The following is a 20,364-nucleotide window of genomic DNA, read 5'->3' on the forward strand; positions in this document are numbered from 1 at the left end:
CAATAAAGTTATTAAATCACTGACAAAAGGGAGTGGTTAAGGCGGTCTTGGCTCTCCCCAGGGTCTCTCGCTTCTGGATGCTAAGAGAAAGATGACATGAATGGAGGCCATTCTCTCTTGGTCATCAACATGGGGAATGTCTATGATCTCAGAGGTCAGTAGAGCAAAACCTGAAGAAACACACACTAATTTCTCTGGTCCTTAACCAACAAGTCATAGGCAATCCAGGAAAGATGGCAATGACCAGGAAGCTTGAAAAACATGCCAGAGTCAGTTGCCATTTCCTGGAAAATAGATGCCAATTGGTGGATTCTTTTGGTTGTACGTAAGAGGAGGATCTTGTGCTTCCCCATGGCATTGTTCTTTGTTAGAAATCATGTTGGCCGGGAGCTGTGCAATGAGAAGGCTAGAGAAGAAGGAAGCTTTATTGGAATTCCATAGCCAATATCTGGGGCATTGCCAACTATGGTTGTTTAAACTATGTTGTTTAAACACTGAGCTGCAGCTCACACTCAACCATCAGTAACCATGTTTGCATGTGACTCCTTTGCATGTGTCTCCTTTGGAAGGAATGGCTCTTCTAGACTGATTAGGAGGTGTAAAAGGCTGGAAGATAGGCTGAAATCAAGGGAGAGGCAAAGAGAAATGAGGTGAAAAAGAATAAGACTTTCCTTCAAGGAACTTTATGGTCAGTCATGAAGCAACAATTCATGGAATGTGACTTAAGACTTTCTAAGATGTTATACCCGCAGGTGTTTCTAAACTTCCTGATCCATAATCCCTTAGCAACCAATCATCTGGTATTGTATTCGCCTTCCCAGGTGTGGTGCCCTGATTCTGGAATTTATGTCTAAGACTCTTTGTGACTGACACTCTTCCAGAGAGCCTCTGGGGTTTGGGTCACTGGAGGAGCTTGTCTGCTCGCAAGGAGAGAGGGAGGTTGTGGTTGCAGCTGGCAGGCAGAGGATACTGATGTCAGACCCTAAACCTGTGCTGGAGGTAGCCAGGAAGCAAGACCTTAAATCGTATTCAAGACTGAGGTGATAGAAATGCAAAAGGCCAAAGAAAGTAACCGGAGGGAAAAAGTTTCCAGAGTCCAGGAGGAAAACAGGGAGAATCTGCAGACCAAGAAATTTCACAGGAACCAAACATGATGCATGATAAAGGTATACTAATAATAATAAAGAAAAAACCCAGCTTATCTGACTGACCAAGACTTTCTTCAGCATTATATTGGGAACTAAATGATTTTTACACAGATAATACAAACATGAAAATGAGTGTGTCCTTACTATTATTAATCATATTTCAATGATTCATTAGCACTACCATGTTCCAGGTTGCTTAATTCATTTAGCAGGTCCACAGCTTTAAGTACCACTGTGAGGGGAAGTGGGGGGGTAAGTACACAATTAAACTCAGAATTTTTTGTAAACAAGTTAGTAGCACAGTGGCACAGTAGATTGTCAAGGAAAACAACGGAAGAGGGGACAGTCACGGGCCTTGCTGGCACTGTCTTGCCGGCAACCAGGGTGGATTTCTTGCAGCTCAGGAGGTGGTCTTCTTGTTAATTAACACCGTGCTGCAGGTGAGCAGCCCATCCACCTTTTCCAGTTCAGAAATGCTCACAGGGATCAGCAGATAGTCCTTCAGTTTCTCGTAAACCTACACAGGGAATCAAGGGAAAGGACGAGAACAACAATTATGCTTTTGCTCTCTGCAGCCTTGGAATACGCAGAATTGACTGGGTTTGTGTCTGAGCTTCTCAGTCATTTAACCTCAACAGACGCATGAGAGGCAGACCCTACATAGACACATAGCCACCATCAGAGAGCCAGTAGCAGTTGGCTAGCTGTTAGCCCCGCAATTTTGCCTCCAAGCCAAGAGCTGTCAGCAATGTGGGTGTTGCTGGACCACCTTTCCTCTGCCTCTTTCAGGGTTGCATGAAGCAACTGGTCAGTCAGTGGGGCTCTGCATCTGACACACTCTCTCTGCTTTTAAAACCCTCTTGACTAGAACGTTTCCTTACCAGCACCGCTGGAATGTTTTTGACAAAATATAATTTAGAATAGTTCAGGTCAAGCAGTTTCTAAATTATAGGTGTGAGTTTTACAGCATCTTTTGACCATAGAAAGAAAGCAAATTTCAGTCCACAGATTTTTGTTTGATGATCAAACAAAGCTCTTCTCAAACAATAGAGTTGCTTAATAACACACTGCCTTAACACCACCTGCCTTGTTTGTTTAGGAAACTGTGTTCCTTAACCTCAGTACAGGGCGGAGGAGTGCAGCAATTAGACACAGTCAGTTCCAAGCCTGGTTCTGCCAGTGCAGGCACATCTCCACCCAGTCTCAGTGTACTCTTCTGTAGGACTGGAGTGATAACCCAGCCCTCCTAAGGGAGCTATAAGCTCTCATAGGATGGCTATAAGGCTATATAAAACATTCTGGGAACAGTGGATTGAGCTTGGCAAAGACCTAGCTCAGGGGAATCCTTCAGGAAGTAGGAGACTGTGAATGTTCATGTCATTTTTGATGTACCCAGGCTGACACGGCAAGCGATGGATGATCACACAGTGGTCAGATACATAGTGCACCTGCAGAGGCATGCGCTACCCAGACCTGTGTTTCTCAAAGGGAATCCTGTGATCTGTGGGCTTGCTGATATTTCAGATTCTAAGGTGGAGGTTCAGGAGTTGGCATATTGGGTGTTTTTCCAAAGGTTTATTTAGTTATTTGAAAGGCAGAGAGACAGAGAGAGAGGAACACACATGCTTGCATACACACACACACACACACACACACACACACACACACACACACACACAGAGAAAGAGAATCTTTTCTCCATTGGCTCACTCTTTAAATGGTCACTAGACTCAGAACTGGACTAGGTGGAAGCCAAGAGCCTGGAACTGCACCTAGTGTTCCCATGTGTGATCCAGGGTTCCAAGAACTTTGCCTACCTTCCAAGGCCTTCAAGGGTACACTAGCAGGAAGCTTGCTCAGAAGCAGAGCAGCCACGAGATTTGAACCAGCATTCTAATGTGGAATGACACATTAAGCCTTGGAAATAGTGCTTGCAAATATTCCCATAATACAGGCCCTAGGAACTGGCATTTTAAACAACTCTGATGCACATTCAAGTATAAGGTCTGGTATTCACCTAAGAACTGGTCCCAGTCTGGGCCTTGAGTTCTATTTTTTTTTTTTTTCAGGTTCAGACTTTCAGCTGTGGAAATAGGGATAAATTATTCATGTACCTGCTCTACTTTTGTCTTTTTTTCTGCTAAGAGGGAGTCTGTGATTGGAGAGTAAACTTAGTAATTATGCAGTATTGCATGTTGGGGGATTGTCAACGTGGCACAATAAGTTAATCTACCACTTGTGACACTGCCATCCCATGTTAGAGCACCAGTTCAAGTCCAGATGCTCCTTGTCAGTGCACCTAGGAAAGCACGGGAAGATGGCCCAAGTACTTGGGTCCCTGCTACTCACACGGAGACCTGGTGCAGTTCTGGATCCTGCTCCAAGCTGCAGTCGTATAGGGAGTCAACCAGTGTATGGAAATTTTTTCTCACTCTGTCTCTTTTTGTCACTCTGCTTTTAAACAAATGAATGATTAAAAAACCACAACTGTATATAAAAAAGGTGGCATAACATATTTTCTAATATTCTCAAAGTGTGAGATGTGAAGGAAAAACCATCAATGGTTACTGAAGGCTCTTGTCCAACACTCAGCCTCAATACTTCATTTCTGCAGGGAGAGATGAAAATGTTGAAGCACTAGAAGACATGGATACCTGAATAAATCTGGGATAAGCACTTCTCTATTTACTTGGCAGGATAACCCTGAATCACTTGAGTGTCCAGATGAGTCTGGCAGAGTGCCATAAGGGCCAGGAAGGAATTCTAGATCCAGAGACGCGTCCCTTGTTGGAACACAAATGTAGAGTAACCCGAAGGGAGCAGCCAGCTGACTCCAAGTGTACTGTACTCCCTCCTGCTCTATCATTTCCCCCAAAAGTTGTTTTGCTAACCTGGCACATACTGCCCTCTATTTCTGCAATTCTGACCTCTCAACATCACTCATATTCCTCTGCTCTGAAAAACAAATGACTGAAGAGGGACAGCTCTGATTTTCCAGAAAACCATGATGCGGTTGGTTATCTAATTGCAGGTTTCTAAGCTGAATGAAGATCTGAGTGTGGAAAGTAAATTTAATTAGAGTTGAAGCACAGGCTTATTTGAACCAGGGCTTAACTGAAAAACTCTGAAGTATTCAACTATTGTGCATGCATCAGTGACCAACAGCCTGAGTGAGAAAGGCCTTAACTTGCATGATCTGTGCTGCTTTCTTTGTGGTTGGCCTTATCTGAGGAGAAAAGAATCCCTTTCTGGTTACTGCATCATGAAAGCATCTCCAGCAAACCTGCCCACTGCAGCATCCAAGAGACAATATTTTGTTTTGTTTGTTTTTTTACCTTTGCACTTTCTGGATATTCCTCTGGAGTTCGGTGCAGCAGGACATGCCCTTTGCTGGGACTATTTATATATATACAGTTTGCAGCCACATCATCAGGCACAGTGAGTTTGTCATAGCGGTGGTCACTCATCTGTTGCATGATCTAGAAGGAGAGCAAAGCGGACTTTAGCAAATTTGTAGGCAGACACAAAGAATGAGGGGGTCTAAGCTTGCAACCAAGGCCTCAGATTGTTCTCTGTCCATGTTCTCATTGCTTATTTCTATTCTTGTCTGAAGAGGAAAACCTGAGAAAGCCATGATTCCTTGAAAGAATTGCAACATGCTAATTCTTATAAAAAATGTGCCTCTAATTATTTTTAGGGTTTGAAGATTATTACATATTTTTCAAGCTTTTGCTCATGCAATCTATTAGTAAAGCATAAATGGTTACAGATATAAAATATCTACCTTAGCTTGCAGGAAAGAGAGGTCATAGCAGTAACTGAATGCTTAATACTCACATTTAGCAATAACTACATACAAACATAGACAAATTGCTCCTCTGTGTGCAGTTAAGTTGAATTTATCTATATATTGGAAGGTGATTCCCACATTGAGTGTAAGAGTCACCTGGAGAAAATATTGAATTCTTATTCCTAGGTACCACCCTCACAGGTACCACCTGGCAAATTTGGCATGGGTCATAGAAACTTGTGTTTTGGAACTCTCCAGAGAATTCTGAGAAATGAGGCTCATGGAATTGCATTTTGAGTAAAACTGACAGACCAGTTCTTCAAATGATACATTTATTATTAGCATAATATAACTGGAGAGGAAAAGCAAAACAAGTCAGGCACAAAGCTTAAAATATTGATACCTCATTCTTAACCCTTAACACAAGCAAAATCTTCAGAATCCAACACCGTCAAATAATGAAAATAACCAAATACCAAAAATGTGGACTTAATCATTTAGATCTTTCTATTAAAAGACTAAGCATTTTTAAAGATTATTTATTTTTATTGGAAAGGCGGATATACAGAGAGGAGGAGAGACAGAGAGGAAGATCTTCCACCCAATGATTCACTCTCCAAGTGACCGCAACAGCTGATACTGCGCCTGTCTGACTGCTTTCCCAGGCCACAAGCAGGGAGTTGGATGGGAAGTGGAGCTGCTGGGATTAGAACCCCCCAGGTTCTAATTAGAATCGGCGACCATATGGGATGCCAGCACGTGCAAGGTGAGGATTTTAACCACTACGCTATCGCGCCAAGCTCAAGACTAAGCATTTTTATTTGAGAGAGAGAATTTTAATAATTACTGGCTCACTCCCCAAATGGCTGCAAACAGCTGGGGCTGGGCCAGGTAGAAGACAGAGCCAGGCAGTAAGGAAACCAATCCAGGTCTTCATATGTAGGTGGCAGACACCCAAGTTCTTGGGCCTCCCAGTGTGTACATTAGAAGGAAACTGGATTCAGAAGTAGAGCTAGAACTCAAACCCAGACAGCTGAGTGTGGAATTCAGGTGTTTCAAATGGAAACTTAACTGCTTAGCCAAGGAGTTGCCCCTCTTTGCAAATCCATACCTTTTAAGGACTTCCACAGGAATGTCATGAAGGTATAACACAATCTTCTCCACAGTCTGGTCCCAACCTACCTCCCAACCTACTACCTTTTCATTCTGTAGTATTTGTGTAGAAATGTGTGCTATAGGTTTAGGAGCTGAAGCCCACTCATTCATGGCATGAAACCATAAGACTAATGACACGGAAAGATAGAAGAGAGATTGCAGAAGATCTATTCCAAGGAGAGCATGAAGTATGGCACATGGTAAGCCCTTCCTGACTCCCCAGTGAGATCAATCACTAATGACCTGGCTGTTGTGGTCATTCAGAAAGTGAACCAGTAGACAGAAGTTTGTTCTGTTGCCTCCATTCCCCCAGCAACAACAATTTATCACTCTGCCTTTCAAATAAACAAATAAGCCATTATTTAAAAAAATAAGCTATTATGCCTGTGCAGAAACATCAATGTAATTCATTATTCAATGTAAAACATAATTAAAATCAGAGTCCAAGATTTCTCTTTTTCTTTCTTTCCTTTTTAAAGATTTATTATTTTTTATTGGAAAGTCAGATATAGAGAGCGAAGGAGAAACAGAGAAGAAGATCCTCTGTCTGATGGTTCACTCCCCAAGTGGCTGCAATGGCTGGACCTGCACCAATCTTAAGCCAGAATCTTGGAGCTTCTTCCAGGTCTCCCATGTGGATGCAGGGTCCCAAGGCCTTGGGCCATCCTCGACTCCTTTCCCAGGCCACAAGCATGGAGCTGAATGGGAAGTGAAGCTGCCAGGATTGGAACCAGCGACCATATGGGACCCTGGCATCTACAAGGGGAAGACTTCAGCTGTTAGGCTACCATGCCAGGTCCAGGATTTCCCTTTATCTTAAAGCAACATAGATGAGACACTTTATTCAATAAGAGTGGTGGACCTGGGAGTGAATTAAACAATATGAAGCACCTTGAGGCATTAAAACAAAACAAAGAACTGTATGTAGCAAATTGAGCACATAAAACATCTATCGATTGGTTGTCCCTGTCTTAGTAAAATAGTTTCTAAACTCAGTTGCTAAATCGACTTCTTTGTAAGTCTAACTGGGGTTATTTCCTTATGCAAGATGTGGATGTGAAAAACTTCTTAGCCATTGCCTTTGATCAATCTCACCATCAAGTTTCTTTCAAGTGCAAGAATAGGATTTCATGGCATCCAAATGTGTTTATCATGTGCTATGGAAGCCATACCAAGATGATCTGTCTGTTCACATTGCTGGTCAGAACTAGGCTGTCTTCCTTTCACATGAGTTGGACTTTGTTTAGCAGAGGAATTCAGGATTTCTTCCACCATCCTGGGGAGACAGTTTTCTAGGCCAGAGGTCTGCCAACTAGGACTGCAGTGATTCAAGAACCTTATAGAAGTTCAGAAAATATAGCACATACAACTGCTACTACCTGATGAAGTCTAGACACTGGGAAAACCAACTAAAAAAAAAAATCTGGTGTTCCCATTAGCTTAGTTTTCTAGGCAGTGAGGAGAGTTCTGAGGAGCATATTTTGGCACAATACATTCAGGCAAGGTGCTCTCAGCACTCCTAAGCACCAGATGCTTTTTCCAGATGATTCACTGCATTTTTTTTTTATTTATAAAGAAATCGCGTCATCAGTACAAAGCGAGTTGAAAGAAAAAGGGAGCTTGGCCTGAGGGCCAAGGATCCCTTTATTGGTTAAGTAGTCTGGGACAATCCACCACCTGCCAGGGTGACTCAGGCATGTCCAGTGACTATGAAGCAGAAACACGGAATGTTGTGCATTCCACAGGAAGCGTTATCAAGGAATGTTATCAGTGTTGACTTCTTGTTTATTAGTGAGGAAGCAAGAAAATCTTCAAGGTTGTGGCTACTTCAGAAAGTACCAAGCTTTACTGGAGTAATGAAGATTTGTGGGAGACCAGATTTCCTTTCCTATGATGCCCTGCTTGGGTTCTAGCTGTCTGCGGGTTCTGTCCCCACCTTCCACCCTCACCTCCAAAATGGGACAGTCCTTTTCCTAGACCCCAATTTCTAACTGATTTATTGTTAATGACATTTGAGATTCTAACTGCAAGTCTCCTCTACCATCCTTGACTCTCATCGCTGTTTTCTCCCTCTCTGTGCCTTCGAGTTGTAATTTACAGCTGCTGGTAGTGACAGTCATAAAATTACTGACATCAGGGCCAGTACCCAGCCCAGAATTGTTTTAGGATAGTTTCTTTTTCTTTTGATTACAGACAGTAAAAGAATCATGTTATCTTTAGTGGGGGAGTAATTTAATGCTGAGAATATATGTAGTAATTCAGTGATAAATTCTACTGAGAGTTACTCTTAAAATAAATGCCTCAATAAAACCACTAAAGCCACCTCAGGAGACACTTCTCAATTAATTTATCAAAGCCCCATGGTTATTCACTTTAAGACAGATTTTTAAATGTGCCAAAAGAAATGACATTGAATAAGGAACAGGACCCATTACAGCAGACAGTGGTTCTGGTTAATTGTGGAAAGAAAAAAAAAATTATAGCAGCTATATTAGGCATAGTCTTTCTAAATGAAAAGGATTTGGGAAGTGGCTAATTACAGATAATAAACGAGATATATTCTCCCACATTCGAAATGCCCCCCAAACGAAAGGTGCTTATATTAAGCTCAGTGTGTGTGTGTGTGTGTGTGTGTGTGTGTGTGTGTGGTGGAATGAAGAATAGGTTTCTTTATTTCTGTTAAAGGGATCATTTTTATTTCTTACAGGTTAGAATTAGGATCATGAGATAGCTTGTCACTTATTTCTAGCTGAGTTCAGAAGATGTGTGGATACGCATAATACAGGGCACCTGCCATTCAGACTGCAATGGGAGAGCTTCAGGGATGTGGCCTTCACCCTGTCCCTGTGAGGTCGGCACTGGCCTGGTGCAAGGCTCCCAAGAACTGAGCCATGGTACAGCTGAGAAAGGAACACGGTTTCATTTCCCCTTGGAAGATGCGTAGTGCCTTAGTTGAGAGATGAGCATTCTTCCAAATATCACTGGAATGCAGCTGTTGGGCTATTCAGTTCTATGTTTCCACAGTTTTCTTCCCTAAAAAGTCCGGAACAGGTGGTGCCATTCCAAAGCTCTTTGTAAAGTGTCCTTTCATCCTGTGCAACTGTACTTCCTGCTTCTCCCTGGGCACCAAGCTGGAATACAAAGGAGAGTGCAGCTAATCCCTCTACACGAAATCCTCTTTTTATTGTGCACTATTCCATATCCTGAGAAACATGGACTTAAGTGAATAATGTACACAAGTTCTATAAGACTTAGGGAGAAGTGAGCAACTTCTGTTTCACATGTTTTTTCAATTTGGTGCAAAATAATTTTATGCAAAGTTATTACTGGCATTGGATACAATTTGCGCTGGGATTCAACTGAACAACTTTTCTACAGTACTATCTTTGGATTAGGGCTATGGCAGTGAGATGGGGATGAGATAAGGAGAGAACATAGTCATATGTTCTACCTTCAGGAAAAGAAAACCCATATTAAATTTGGATAAGGATGGGAAGGACCTGCAGGCTGTGAAAAAGAAAGTCAACCTCACTTTTATCATAGGCACCTCTTCAATGAAGCAGGCTAGTGGCCATAGAAAGGAAAGGGCTCAGGATCATGTTGGCTGCTTTGTCACCATGGTCTGCTCCACAGATGTGGACATGGTGGAACTGGCCTTACTCCACAGAAGAGAGCTGTCACCAAACAGAGTGGGAACTATCTGGCTCACAGCCCAAGAGGATCTGCATGGTTAGCTGTATTCACAAACAGGCATTTCCGGTAGTTCCCAACACTTCTGGGAATTTTCTCATCCAAAAGACTGGAATGCAATTCCATTCTCTCGTTTCTTACTCATACCGTTTATTACAGCAAGTATGTGAAAAAAATTCCAAGGAAAGTTGTTTGACACAATTTAGGATTTATTGGCCAAATATGGAAGCAAAGGTAGCTATTTAGACATCTTTAGAAAATGTTCAAAACACATATTTGGCTTATAATTGATGCCCTATGATGTACTCATATATATGTACCTCAACATATCAAAACTGAAATAATAGTAAAGGCAGTTGTTTATAGAATATATAGAGATGCAATATATGTGTATGATGCCAAAATACATTCTTAATTGCTACTGGATATCCAAAAACCATTCATTTGTTTATTCATATATCCATTAAGGGCTTAATGAGGGCCCGACAGTATGAAATAATGTATAAGGTATCAATTCTCTTAAGATTGAGACTTATAACTGTGGATAATATTCTAGAAATGAGACCATATTTTCATGTTTTTTAGCCTTTCTACAGATCATATTGAAAGACATGATCTAAACTTCCTCTCTGAATTGCTGAGCTGTGCAGAGCCTGAGAATGAGGTTGCCTGGCTCTTTCTAGTCTGGGAATACTTTTGTTGCCAAATATTCCTTTCAAAGTCAATTACCTTTTTCTTCACAAATTATTTCCTGTATTTGGAGCTGCTGTTTTTGCACAGTTCACACAAACTTCATGAGTGTGTGGAAGATAAACTTCTTCTATTGTTGATCGACAACTGCAGTCACATCAACCATTTCTGGAGAAATCTTCTGAAACAGTGGCCTCTGGGGAAGACCAAGAAAGCCTCAAACTCTCCTATGGACAAAAATAGCTTTTTGGGGCTTGAGGCAGAGGGCACAGACAGCAGGGACAAAAAGTTGGGAATATCTGTTGGTGAAATCACTGACTAGTGTTTGATTTCCATGGTGGAGAGGAAAGAAATTCAGATCATTCACACCAAAAATGCATGCATGGCTGCCATGCCCAGGACCTGAGAACAGCTTACATAGTCTCCATGTGAGCACATGATTTTTTGGCTGTCTCATTAGTAGGCATGCATCAAACCATATATATATGTATATTTTAAATATATATGTATATTTGCAGTAATTGTGAATACTTTGCTCTGAGTCCTTCAATGTCTACTTGACCATTTGTGGAGATTTACAGAAGGTTCTGTGCCCATGTCTGGCATTCTTTTTCCCCCCTGTAGAGGAGAAATAAAATCATCATTGGAGCCTCCAATAACATTACTTTCCAATTACACTTCCCTGAAGAGTTTTAAAAAGTCTTCCACACTTGTTCAGTGCTTGGAGAGCTTCAGTTCTAAGCAGGGGTGTGCTGGTAAACATAGGGGAAAATGTATTCACTATTTATTCACATAAGTCTATTACAAAATTTACTGATATAAAGGCTGGTAATAAAACACTTAGTAATAAAACACTTCATATCCTTCACTAGAAGTTAGATTTTTCAATTGGCTCTCACATGTCTGATTGTGCTGATTTTTGCAGAGCTTGTACATTCATGTTAACCCACAGAGACAAAGAACAGATCAGGGTAACTTCAATGTGGTTGTTAGTTGGTAGTTTCGTTTGCACTAATGAGAAAAGCATGTGAAACATGGTCGGATGCTGTGGCACAGAAGACTTAGTCACTGCTTGGGATACTCTCATTCCATACTGAGGGCCAATTGGAGTCCTAGCCACTCTGCGTCCAATCCAGCTTCCTACTCTTTGCACCTAAGAAGGCAGCAGGTGATGGCCTTGGGAGCTGGGTTCCTCCCACCCATATTGGGGACTGGCGTGGAATTCCTGGCTTAGGCCTTGTCCAGGCCTCAATGCTGTAGGACTTTGGAGAGTGAACTAGCAAATAGAAGAGTTCTCTCTTTTTTTTTCTCTTAATCACTTCTCCTGTCTCTTCCTTCTGCCTTTCAAATAAATCAATCTGAAAAATAAGACAATTCCCATAATAAAAGGCAACTGAAACAATGAAGACATATGAAAGTGAAACTTGATAGTGATGTAGGAGTGACTTCTTTGAACTTTTGCATACTGGAAGAGTATTTCATAACATTCCCTCAAATATAATGGCTACATATGTCATACATTTTCCATTTTAACCTTTGTTATCAATTTTTTTCCACCTCTCTGTCTAGGCAATGATTTCTAGCATTTGTTGCTTATTGTGCTGGAAATACTGCTGCAGTGGCCAGTTTTGAGCTGCCAACATGATACCACCAAATGTGAAGCTGGGAAAAAATGTTCCAGAGCACATGACAGTTACAAATCACCACCAAGAGACACACAAATGCAAGATGTAGCAGCATTGTTAGGATGTGATGAATGTCAAATGCTTGTTACTTCTGTCTTTAATATGACAATTTAATTTTAAGTGTACATAACTTATTTTCTAAATATGTTTTTCTTTACTTGAGAGACAAGCACATATAGCCATGAACAAACACACTCCTCCTCAAATTTCTACAATGGCTGGGATTTGGCCAGGACAAAGCCAGGGTTCTGGGAGGAGCCTGGAACTCAATACAGGTCTCCCATTTGAGCTGTCACTGCTGCCTGCCAGAGTCTGCATTATGAGAAAGGTGGAGTCAGGAATTGGAGCTGGGTAGCAAACTCAAGGAGTTCTATTATGGGACATGGGCATCTTAAAAACTAAGTTAAATATCCACCTCCAAACTTTAATTTTTAATAATGACTATATTTAACAATCAGTTTGTAAAGAACTTCTGAAAAATCTGACAATCAGTTCTTGTAATCTCATAGAAGCTGGTGCCAGTAAAACACTGGCCTATTCATGAGACTTTGTGGTTTTAAAAGGCATGATTCCTGGATTTCAGCACAAAAATAGATGATCCTAGAAAGTAACCCTATGTCATCTTTCATCTCCTCAATATTGCCATAGATAACTCCAGCTTTAAAATTTGGAATACTAATATGTAGTAGGTAAAGCTGCCACCTGCAATGCTGGTATCCCATATGTGTGCTGGTTCAAATCCTGGTTGCTATGTTTCCAATCCAGCTCCCTGCTAATGATCCTGAGCCAGTAGTGAAAGATGACCCATAGTAGTAGTTAAAAGAAAATTTAGATTACATAATTTTTGCTTCTTTCTGGGCAGACAATATTTGAGGATTATGAAATACTCTGATGGTAGATGATATCATAAATAATTGGGAAGCAGAACAAAATGGATTAGCCAAATAGGAGCCAAAATTCATTGACTTTCTGAGACATACCAGAAAAGATAATTCACTGGGTGAATGGAAATTTAAGATTACAGTTTTCTATGAGTAAAAACAATTCTATGCAAAGACAATTCATGGTGTGTATTTTTAAACTCAGCTCCAATTTGAATTTCTGCTCTTGTTTTTCTCTTTTACATCATCTTTTTTTCCCCTAACGATTTATTTATTCATTTGAAAGATAGAATTACAGAGAGAGAAGAGGGAGAGACAGCAAGAAATTCATCTTCCACCTGTTAGTTTACTTCTCAAATGGCTGTGACAGTCAATGTTGGGTCAGGCCAAAGCCAGGAGCCAAGAACTTCATCTGGATCTCCTATGAGAGGGGCAGTGGCACAAGCACTTGGGTCATCTTCTGCTGTTTTCCCAGTTGTGTTAGCAAACAGCTCAATCAGAAGTAGAGTAGCCAGACTGGAACTGGCACCTATATGGGATGCCTGAAATCACAGGTGCTGGCTTAATTTGCTATATTACAATGCAGTTCCCTTATATCATTTCCCCCTTCTAATTCCAATATTTGAGAACTGTTTTTATGAAAAGAGGTAAGGTACAATTATATAATTCAAACAGATCTTCTAAAATATGCCTTTTATCTACAAAAACTATTGAAAACACACAGGCTAAAGTCCTGCTGGGTTCATGACAGACATTTGTTAGGACTCATTGAACATAATAAGGGATTTTCATTGTGCTTCAGGGGCTTAAACTGCTGCCTTGGATACTTGCATTTCATACAAGAGTGCCTGGGATTTAGTACCACATGTGCTTCTATCTTAGCTTCCTGTGAACATGTTGGGGAGGCAGTAGGTGATGGCTCATGTAATTTGGGTTCCTGCCATCACAGACTTAGATTGCATTTTGGACTCGGTGTCTCAGCTTGGCCCAGCTCTGGCTGTTAAAGGTGTATAGCAAATCAATCAACAGATCTCAGATTCCTCTGTCATTTTAGCTCTCAAACAAATTAATTAATTAAAACTTCAAAAACCATACATTTTGTTCTGTGGAGATTGTATCTCAATAAAGCTAATTTTGCAAAAAAAAAAAAAAAGTTTCTCCATGCTCTGGTCATCTTCCACATTTTTAGTGACTCCCCATGCAGTGTCCTTTGTAAAACACACTCAGTTGGAGCTGAACTTTCAGGAAGAACGAAGTAGGACTGCCAATCCACCTTCATGCCAATTAGTACCCATCACTGAATCTCCCACTTGCCTCAGCGTTAGTTTTCTCCCAAGGTGCTTCTCAAATTCTCCCTAACTAGCTTCAGAAAAGGAATCAAACTTATCTGATTTTTCTTTTTTCTGCCACTAGTTCTACTTGTAGAATTTGGCATTTGTTTTCATGCCACTGAACTAGAGGGCTGGGAAGGAAGACAGACTTCTCTATTCAACCCTGAGGGTCGATGTGACTAATGAGAATTAGTGTAGTAGGAACTCATTGCAGACACTGTATTTTAATGTGAAAATGTTACCAGCAGAGAGAAAGGCATTATGTGGAAAACAGGATGAATAATCTTTCACTCTGTTAGCACTTGCCACTAAAAAGATCCTATTCTTTAGAGAACAGTTAGCACTTCATAAGCATTTGTATTTCCATAATCTAGGGTATGATTATGTATGATTTTCCTGCACACGAGAGCTATTTCCCTAAAGTACCAGTTATTTTTACTCAATATGGTATTACTTTGAATGATTTTAGGAGGCATTTTCTGTGCAAGGACATAGCAATTGACTTTTGGGATACATTTTCTCTCCCTGCCCTCAAATGCTAATGTGGGAAGTTATGTCTGGTGAATTCCAGACAGAGTCAGTGTTCACTGTAGTGTGGTTGGAGGATTACCTGTTCCAGAAGCATGCTGTGGCTTCTGGGCACCCTCCTGGACTTTCTGGATCAGAATTTCTCATGGAGCATCTTAGGATGTGATGTGCATTTATATACATACTAAATGTGATTCTTGGATATAGCGAAGTTTGAGAATCACTCACAGACCATTCTGATTACAGTTACATGATCCTTATACTTAAAAGATATTTTGATTTTTACTGAGAACCACAAAATCTAATAAATTCAGCTCCTTTCATTCTTTCCTTGAGTTTCTAATACAGTCTCTCTCTCTTTCTCTTTCTCTCTCTCTGTTCGGAACTGTGTGGATAGCTTCTGGATATGTGCTCATGGCTTTGTATTTGGTCTCACTTTAGAAAGAGACAAAAGGGAATGGCTTATGTAAGTTGTCTCCACAGCTACCCCCCCCTTTTTTTTTTAAAAAAAAGATTTATTTATTTTTTTTATTGGAAAGGCAGATATACAGAGAGGAGAGACAGAGAGGAAGATCTTCTGTCCCATGATTCACTCTCCAAGTGAGCGCAATGGCCGATACTGCGCCAATCCGAAGCCAGGAGCCTCCTCCGGGTCTCCCATGCGGGTGTGGGGTCCTAAGGCTTTGGGCAGTCCCAGACTGCTTTCCCAGGCCTCGAGCAGGGAGCTGGATGGGAAGCGGGGCCACCGGGATTAGAACCAGCACCCGTATGGGATCCTGGGCACGTTCAAGGCGAGGACCTTAACCATTACACTATGGCACCGGGCCCCACAGCTACCTTTTTATATCTGTAGACAGAGTAGGCAATGAGTAACGTGGGGACTCAACAGCAGCAGTAGTCTCATCCAGGGGACATATTTAGCATGCATGATTTGGAAATATTCATAAAGACTGTTGGAGTAATCTGACTCCTTGAGGGAAAAAAACAAGCTGAAATTAGAAGTGATTATTAAGAGCAGAGTGATAATTTGCAGGATGGATTTGCAGGAGTGTGGTAGCAAATTTACTTTTACTTTGTTTCCCTCCCACGTCATTATCTTTAAGGATAATCCAAATTCTAGCCTTGTATGATGTAGCGGAGACATTGCCCCAGAGGCTGAAGAATAAGTCACCATTAAAATGTCAGTCTTAATCTAGTGTCTGTGTTTTACCAGGTTCTTTATTATTAACCTTCCGCCAAGCAACAGGATACTCATCAACAGCGAAGGCATTTAATACTTATGATTTCCACAGAGAAACAGTAACCTAAAACTCAACCATCCTGCTTCCAGCTCAACTGACACATTCCCTAATCCCTTGAACACCAAAGGTACTGGTGTTGGCGTGGTTTAGTGTATCATGCAGGTCATACTGGGCTGGATGATTTCAGCTCACGAGGCAGAAATCCTCCTGGGTCTGTTTGTTTGCTTGGTTTTGCCAATTTTTCACCAAATCCACTCAGGCAGGAAACAATCTGACACTGCTAGAGATGGAAGGCATCCATACATCATTAAGATGACTTTTGGAGGGGGTAGGGGAAGTTTGAACACACACACAGAAAAGGGTAAACGACAGAGACTTTAAATTTGGATGAGCCCCAATTCCACAGCTGCCAATGGAAACGGAGGTAGATGCCAATGCCCGTAGTGTCTTACAAGCCTAGACATTGGATTTCGACCAGGGCTGCTGCTTGCTGGACATGTCTTAGCAGTGTTCCAGTCCCAAAGTGTGAATCTAGGTCAGAGAAATCCAGAAACATCTTTTGGTTCACTAATTTTCAACAGTTTGTTTCCCTGGAGGAATTGGAGAGAAATGAGTTTATGATGACAAGCAGAGTTCAGATACTTCCCCCAAAATTTCACCAAAACACCCTGTTTTGGTAGTCATTTCTGAGGTCATTTTGTTCATCATTGTCCCCCTGGATCTATTACAGTGCCTGGCACAATGCAGGGATTCTGTAATTACCCATCAAAGGGTTGGTCTGATTCCTTTTACTCTCTTTGAAGCCCATCAGCTGCAATATCTTCCCCCTGTAACAGGCTTCACCCTCAACACTGCCCATGTTTTGTTTTTATGGCCACCTACCTAGCCCCTCTTCTCATTTATTCCTGGACAATAGGATGGCTTCTAACTAATTTTATTGTGTCTGGCACAGAGCCAGACAGCTTCTGGAAGCCACCTTCAGCTTTCACTCCTCTGCTAAAAAAGAACAGATTAAAAAAACATCATTCCTCTGGCCAAGGTGTAAGTTGAACTACTTTCTCCATGGCCCTTAGTTCCCTCTCCCTGCCCAGGTCACCTCTAGCTTAGGAAAGAGAGAGCTCCCAAGGTGCCCTGTTGGTAACAGCCTGTTCTGTCTATCCATAGCTTCTGTTCATTCAGGTCCACTCAGACTTTGCACTTGCTCCTGTCATTCCTCCTACAGAGCTCCCATCACCTTTCCCAGCAGGATCCTGAGCCAGGTACTTACCTGTGCTCCACTGTGACAGTATCTACTTTATAATGTTCTCTACAGCTTCTCTAGTTTAGTCAGAGATGTCTAGAGAGTGCAGATTATTTCTCATCCATCTCAGTATCCCTCTGCTTGGGACTGTATCTTTCACATATTTGTTGCTCAATAAAGATGATTGCTGCATGATGAGAAAGTCCACACTTCAGCTGTGATTTCTTTTAAATCACCTTTAAAGAACCTTTCTTTTCATAGGGTTGGAGCATGGACACTGGTTTGTGTCCTGCCAGCTCCACTTCCAATTCAGCTCCTTGCTAATGGCCTAAGCAAGCAGTGGAGAATGGCTAAAAGTCTTTAGCCCCTGCACCCACATGGGAGGCATGGAAGAAGCTCTTGACTTTTTGGCTTTGGATTGGTCCAGCTCTGTCCTGTGTGACCATTTGGGGAGTGAACCAATGGCTGGAAGACCTCTCTCTCTCTTCTTCTCTTTTTCCTCTAATTGTCAAATAAAAAAATATAAATCTTTAAAATAAACTTTCTCACAATATAACATAAGAGGTTAAGCAAATATTAGCCTTTTGCCCATCAACTTAAAAAAAGATTTATTAACTTTTATTGGAAAGGTATGTTTACAGAAAGAAGGAGAAACAGAAAGGTCTTCCATCCACTGATTCACTCCCCAAGTGGCTGCAACAGTCAGAGCTGAGCCAATTTCAAGCCAGGAGCCAGGAGCTTCTTCTGGGACTCCCATGTGGGTACAGAGTCCCAAGGCTTTGGGCTGTCTTCCACTGCTTTCCCAGGCCACAAGCAGGGACCTGGATGGGAAGAGGAACAGCCAGGACACAAATCAATACCCATATGAGATGCTGGTGCTTGCAAGGTAAGGATTTAGCCACTGAGCCATCATGCTGCTTCCACCCCCGAACCCCCAAAAACTTTTAATGCCATTCATTACATTTGCAACTTTATGGTTACATGTGAAATTTAAAGAAGATAGAATGGAGTTGGCCTTCTGTGGTTTTCTTTTTTCAGACAGGCATGCAGATGTCGCATCGTCTACAGCAGCTGATGGGATAGTATCTCAGTAGCTGAGAATCTCTAGGGAACCCACTTTGGAACAATCCTTACCGGTGGTGATTTATAATTATGTGTTACTTTTACCAAGCAATTGCACATCCCCATGTTTATGACACAGGTTCCACCTTAACTGGCTGTCACAGAATTTCCAATGGGAAGGGGTGATGCTTTGTTTCCTAATGAGACTGATTTTTTTTCCAAGAAGAGACTAGATGCAAGAGACAGGGTTCACACAGGGAGAGCTGGAGGCGGAGCCACAATGAAAATCTGAAAAATCTGTCAACTGAGAGCCTCAGTTCTCTGCTCAGCCATATTAGTCATTTGGCCCTGTAGGCAACTTGTTTCTTTAGTAGAACAAAACTGTGTTTTTTTTTTTTTTTTTTTTTTTTTTTTTTTTTTGCAAATAAAGTGCTTCTCTAATATCAGGATAATGCTAGCATTTTTGTTTTCATTTTGGCACAAATCCTGACACACCAAGGTCAGGTCCTGTTCTTAGGGCTCTTCTGTGTGTGCTGAGGGGAGGGATAAGGAAACATGAGTCAATTCGTAAGCTTCCTGTTCTCAGGAAATGGTAACCATTAGTGGTTTGAGGTGACTTGGAATATTTTAAGGAGGAATTATGGCATGTCAAATGGATTGAAGGAGTTTTTCCCATTTTAATCCATTTTATTTCATGTTTATACAATGTGGAATTCTCAGTGGTAAAAAATGTAATGAGTCTCCATCCTTTTTGGCTTTAATCTGGCTGTTTGCTCTATGCTTGCTGCTACTCTATGTGGAATATGTTGTTTTGCATATGACATGGGTGTTGGCTTCTTCACAGGCACATCATCCAGGATTCTAACCAAGTGCTTTTGGAAGTTGCAAGCATTCTTGAGGGCAAAGGCTCTAGTTTGGCCTGTGCTTCACAAATCACCAATGGAGTTTACAAAATGCAGATGCCTGGGCTCTATATCAAACTCAGAACTCTAGAATCTTCTGAGATAGATACCAGAGTAGTATATTTTCAGAAAGCTCCTCTGATGATTTTACACCACAGCCCACAGTTCTCACTAGGAACCACTTATGTAAGGTTCCATACAGACTTTTCCTTTCAAAAACAAGAATCTTGGCTTGCAAGTCCCCTTAAAAGGTCATTTACCTCAGCTTCTAACAGGTGCCTGGATCCCCCAATCACAAGCCAGAGTGTCAGCTGAATGCTTGTAGATGTTCCATTCCATAATGAGTAGAATGAATTGCTCTTTCAATATAATTTCTCCCCCATTTAACCTACTGCCAAGCCCAAAAGAAAAAAAATGCACATCGCTATCCCCTTTGTCCCACTTGGCCAGTTCTGCCTTCTTTCTGCCTAGGGAGAACTCCTAAGCTTCAGCATGACCGTTTCGGTCTCACAGTTTGAAATTATTTATTGCCTTATCATGCCAAAACATTTTATTTTTGTAATCCAAGCCTTGTTGGCATCCATCTCTGGGAATACTGTTAAATAAAGCAACTGCTGCCAGGCGAAGGAGCATAAACACTTGGTACAAACTCAGGGGCTATTTGCTTTTGTATTTTAATTTCTTCATACAGGCATGGTAGATTAACAAATGTCATTGTTTTGTGGATCTTTGAATACAACTGGGATGGACAACCAGATAATATGACTAAATTAAACATACAATGAGACTGTCAGTATGCCTTTCACAGCAGAGATCCAAAGTGGAAAATATTGTGGCTACACACTATAATTCCCTGTGACAACAATGACTAAAAATGCAGCCTTTATTTTTCCATTTCAGTCACCCTGTTGATACTAGTTAGTTCCCATTCTGTCTTTGGGTTTTGCTATTGCTGCTGTCCTGTCATTAAAGGAAATTCCAGGCAATAAAAAGAAAATGCAAAATCCAAACACATTAAGGG

The 20,364-nt window shown here is 41.3% G+C and overlaps 1 protein-coding gene across 2 annotated transcripts in view; it reads right to left on the reverse strand.

The window, feature by feature from the left end:
• Positions 1 to 1,240: 1,240 nt before the first annotated feature.
• Positions 1,241 to 20,364, reverse strand: part of DDAH1 (dimethylarginine dimethylaminohydrolase 1) — a 143,609-nt gene continuing 124,485 nt past the window's right edge. For both annotated transcript variants that reach the window (XM_040987381.1, XM_040987382.1), the window contains exons 5-6: positions 4,484 to 4,627; positions 1,241 to 1,665 (exon numbers count right to left, since the gene is read on the reverse strand). In XM_040987381.1, coding sequence (XP_040843315.1) covers positions 1,549 to 1,665; positions 4,484 to 4,627 — 261 coding nt within the window. In that variant the 3' untranslated portion in view covers positions 1,241 to 1,548. The remainder of the gene's footprint in view (positions 1,666 to 4,483; positions 4,628 to 20,364) is intronic.

Source organism: Ochotona curzoniae, unplaced genomic scaffold (assembly GCF_017591425.1).
Source record: "Ochotona curzoniae isolate NIBS_2020 unplaced genomic scaffold, NIBS_Ocur_1.0 contig_4612, whole genome shotgun sequence".
NCBI classification, from domain to species: Eukaryota; Metazoa; Chordata; class Mammalia; order Lagomorpha; family Ochotonidae; genus Ochotona; species Ochotona curzoniae.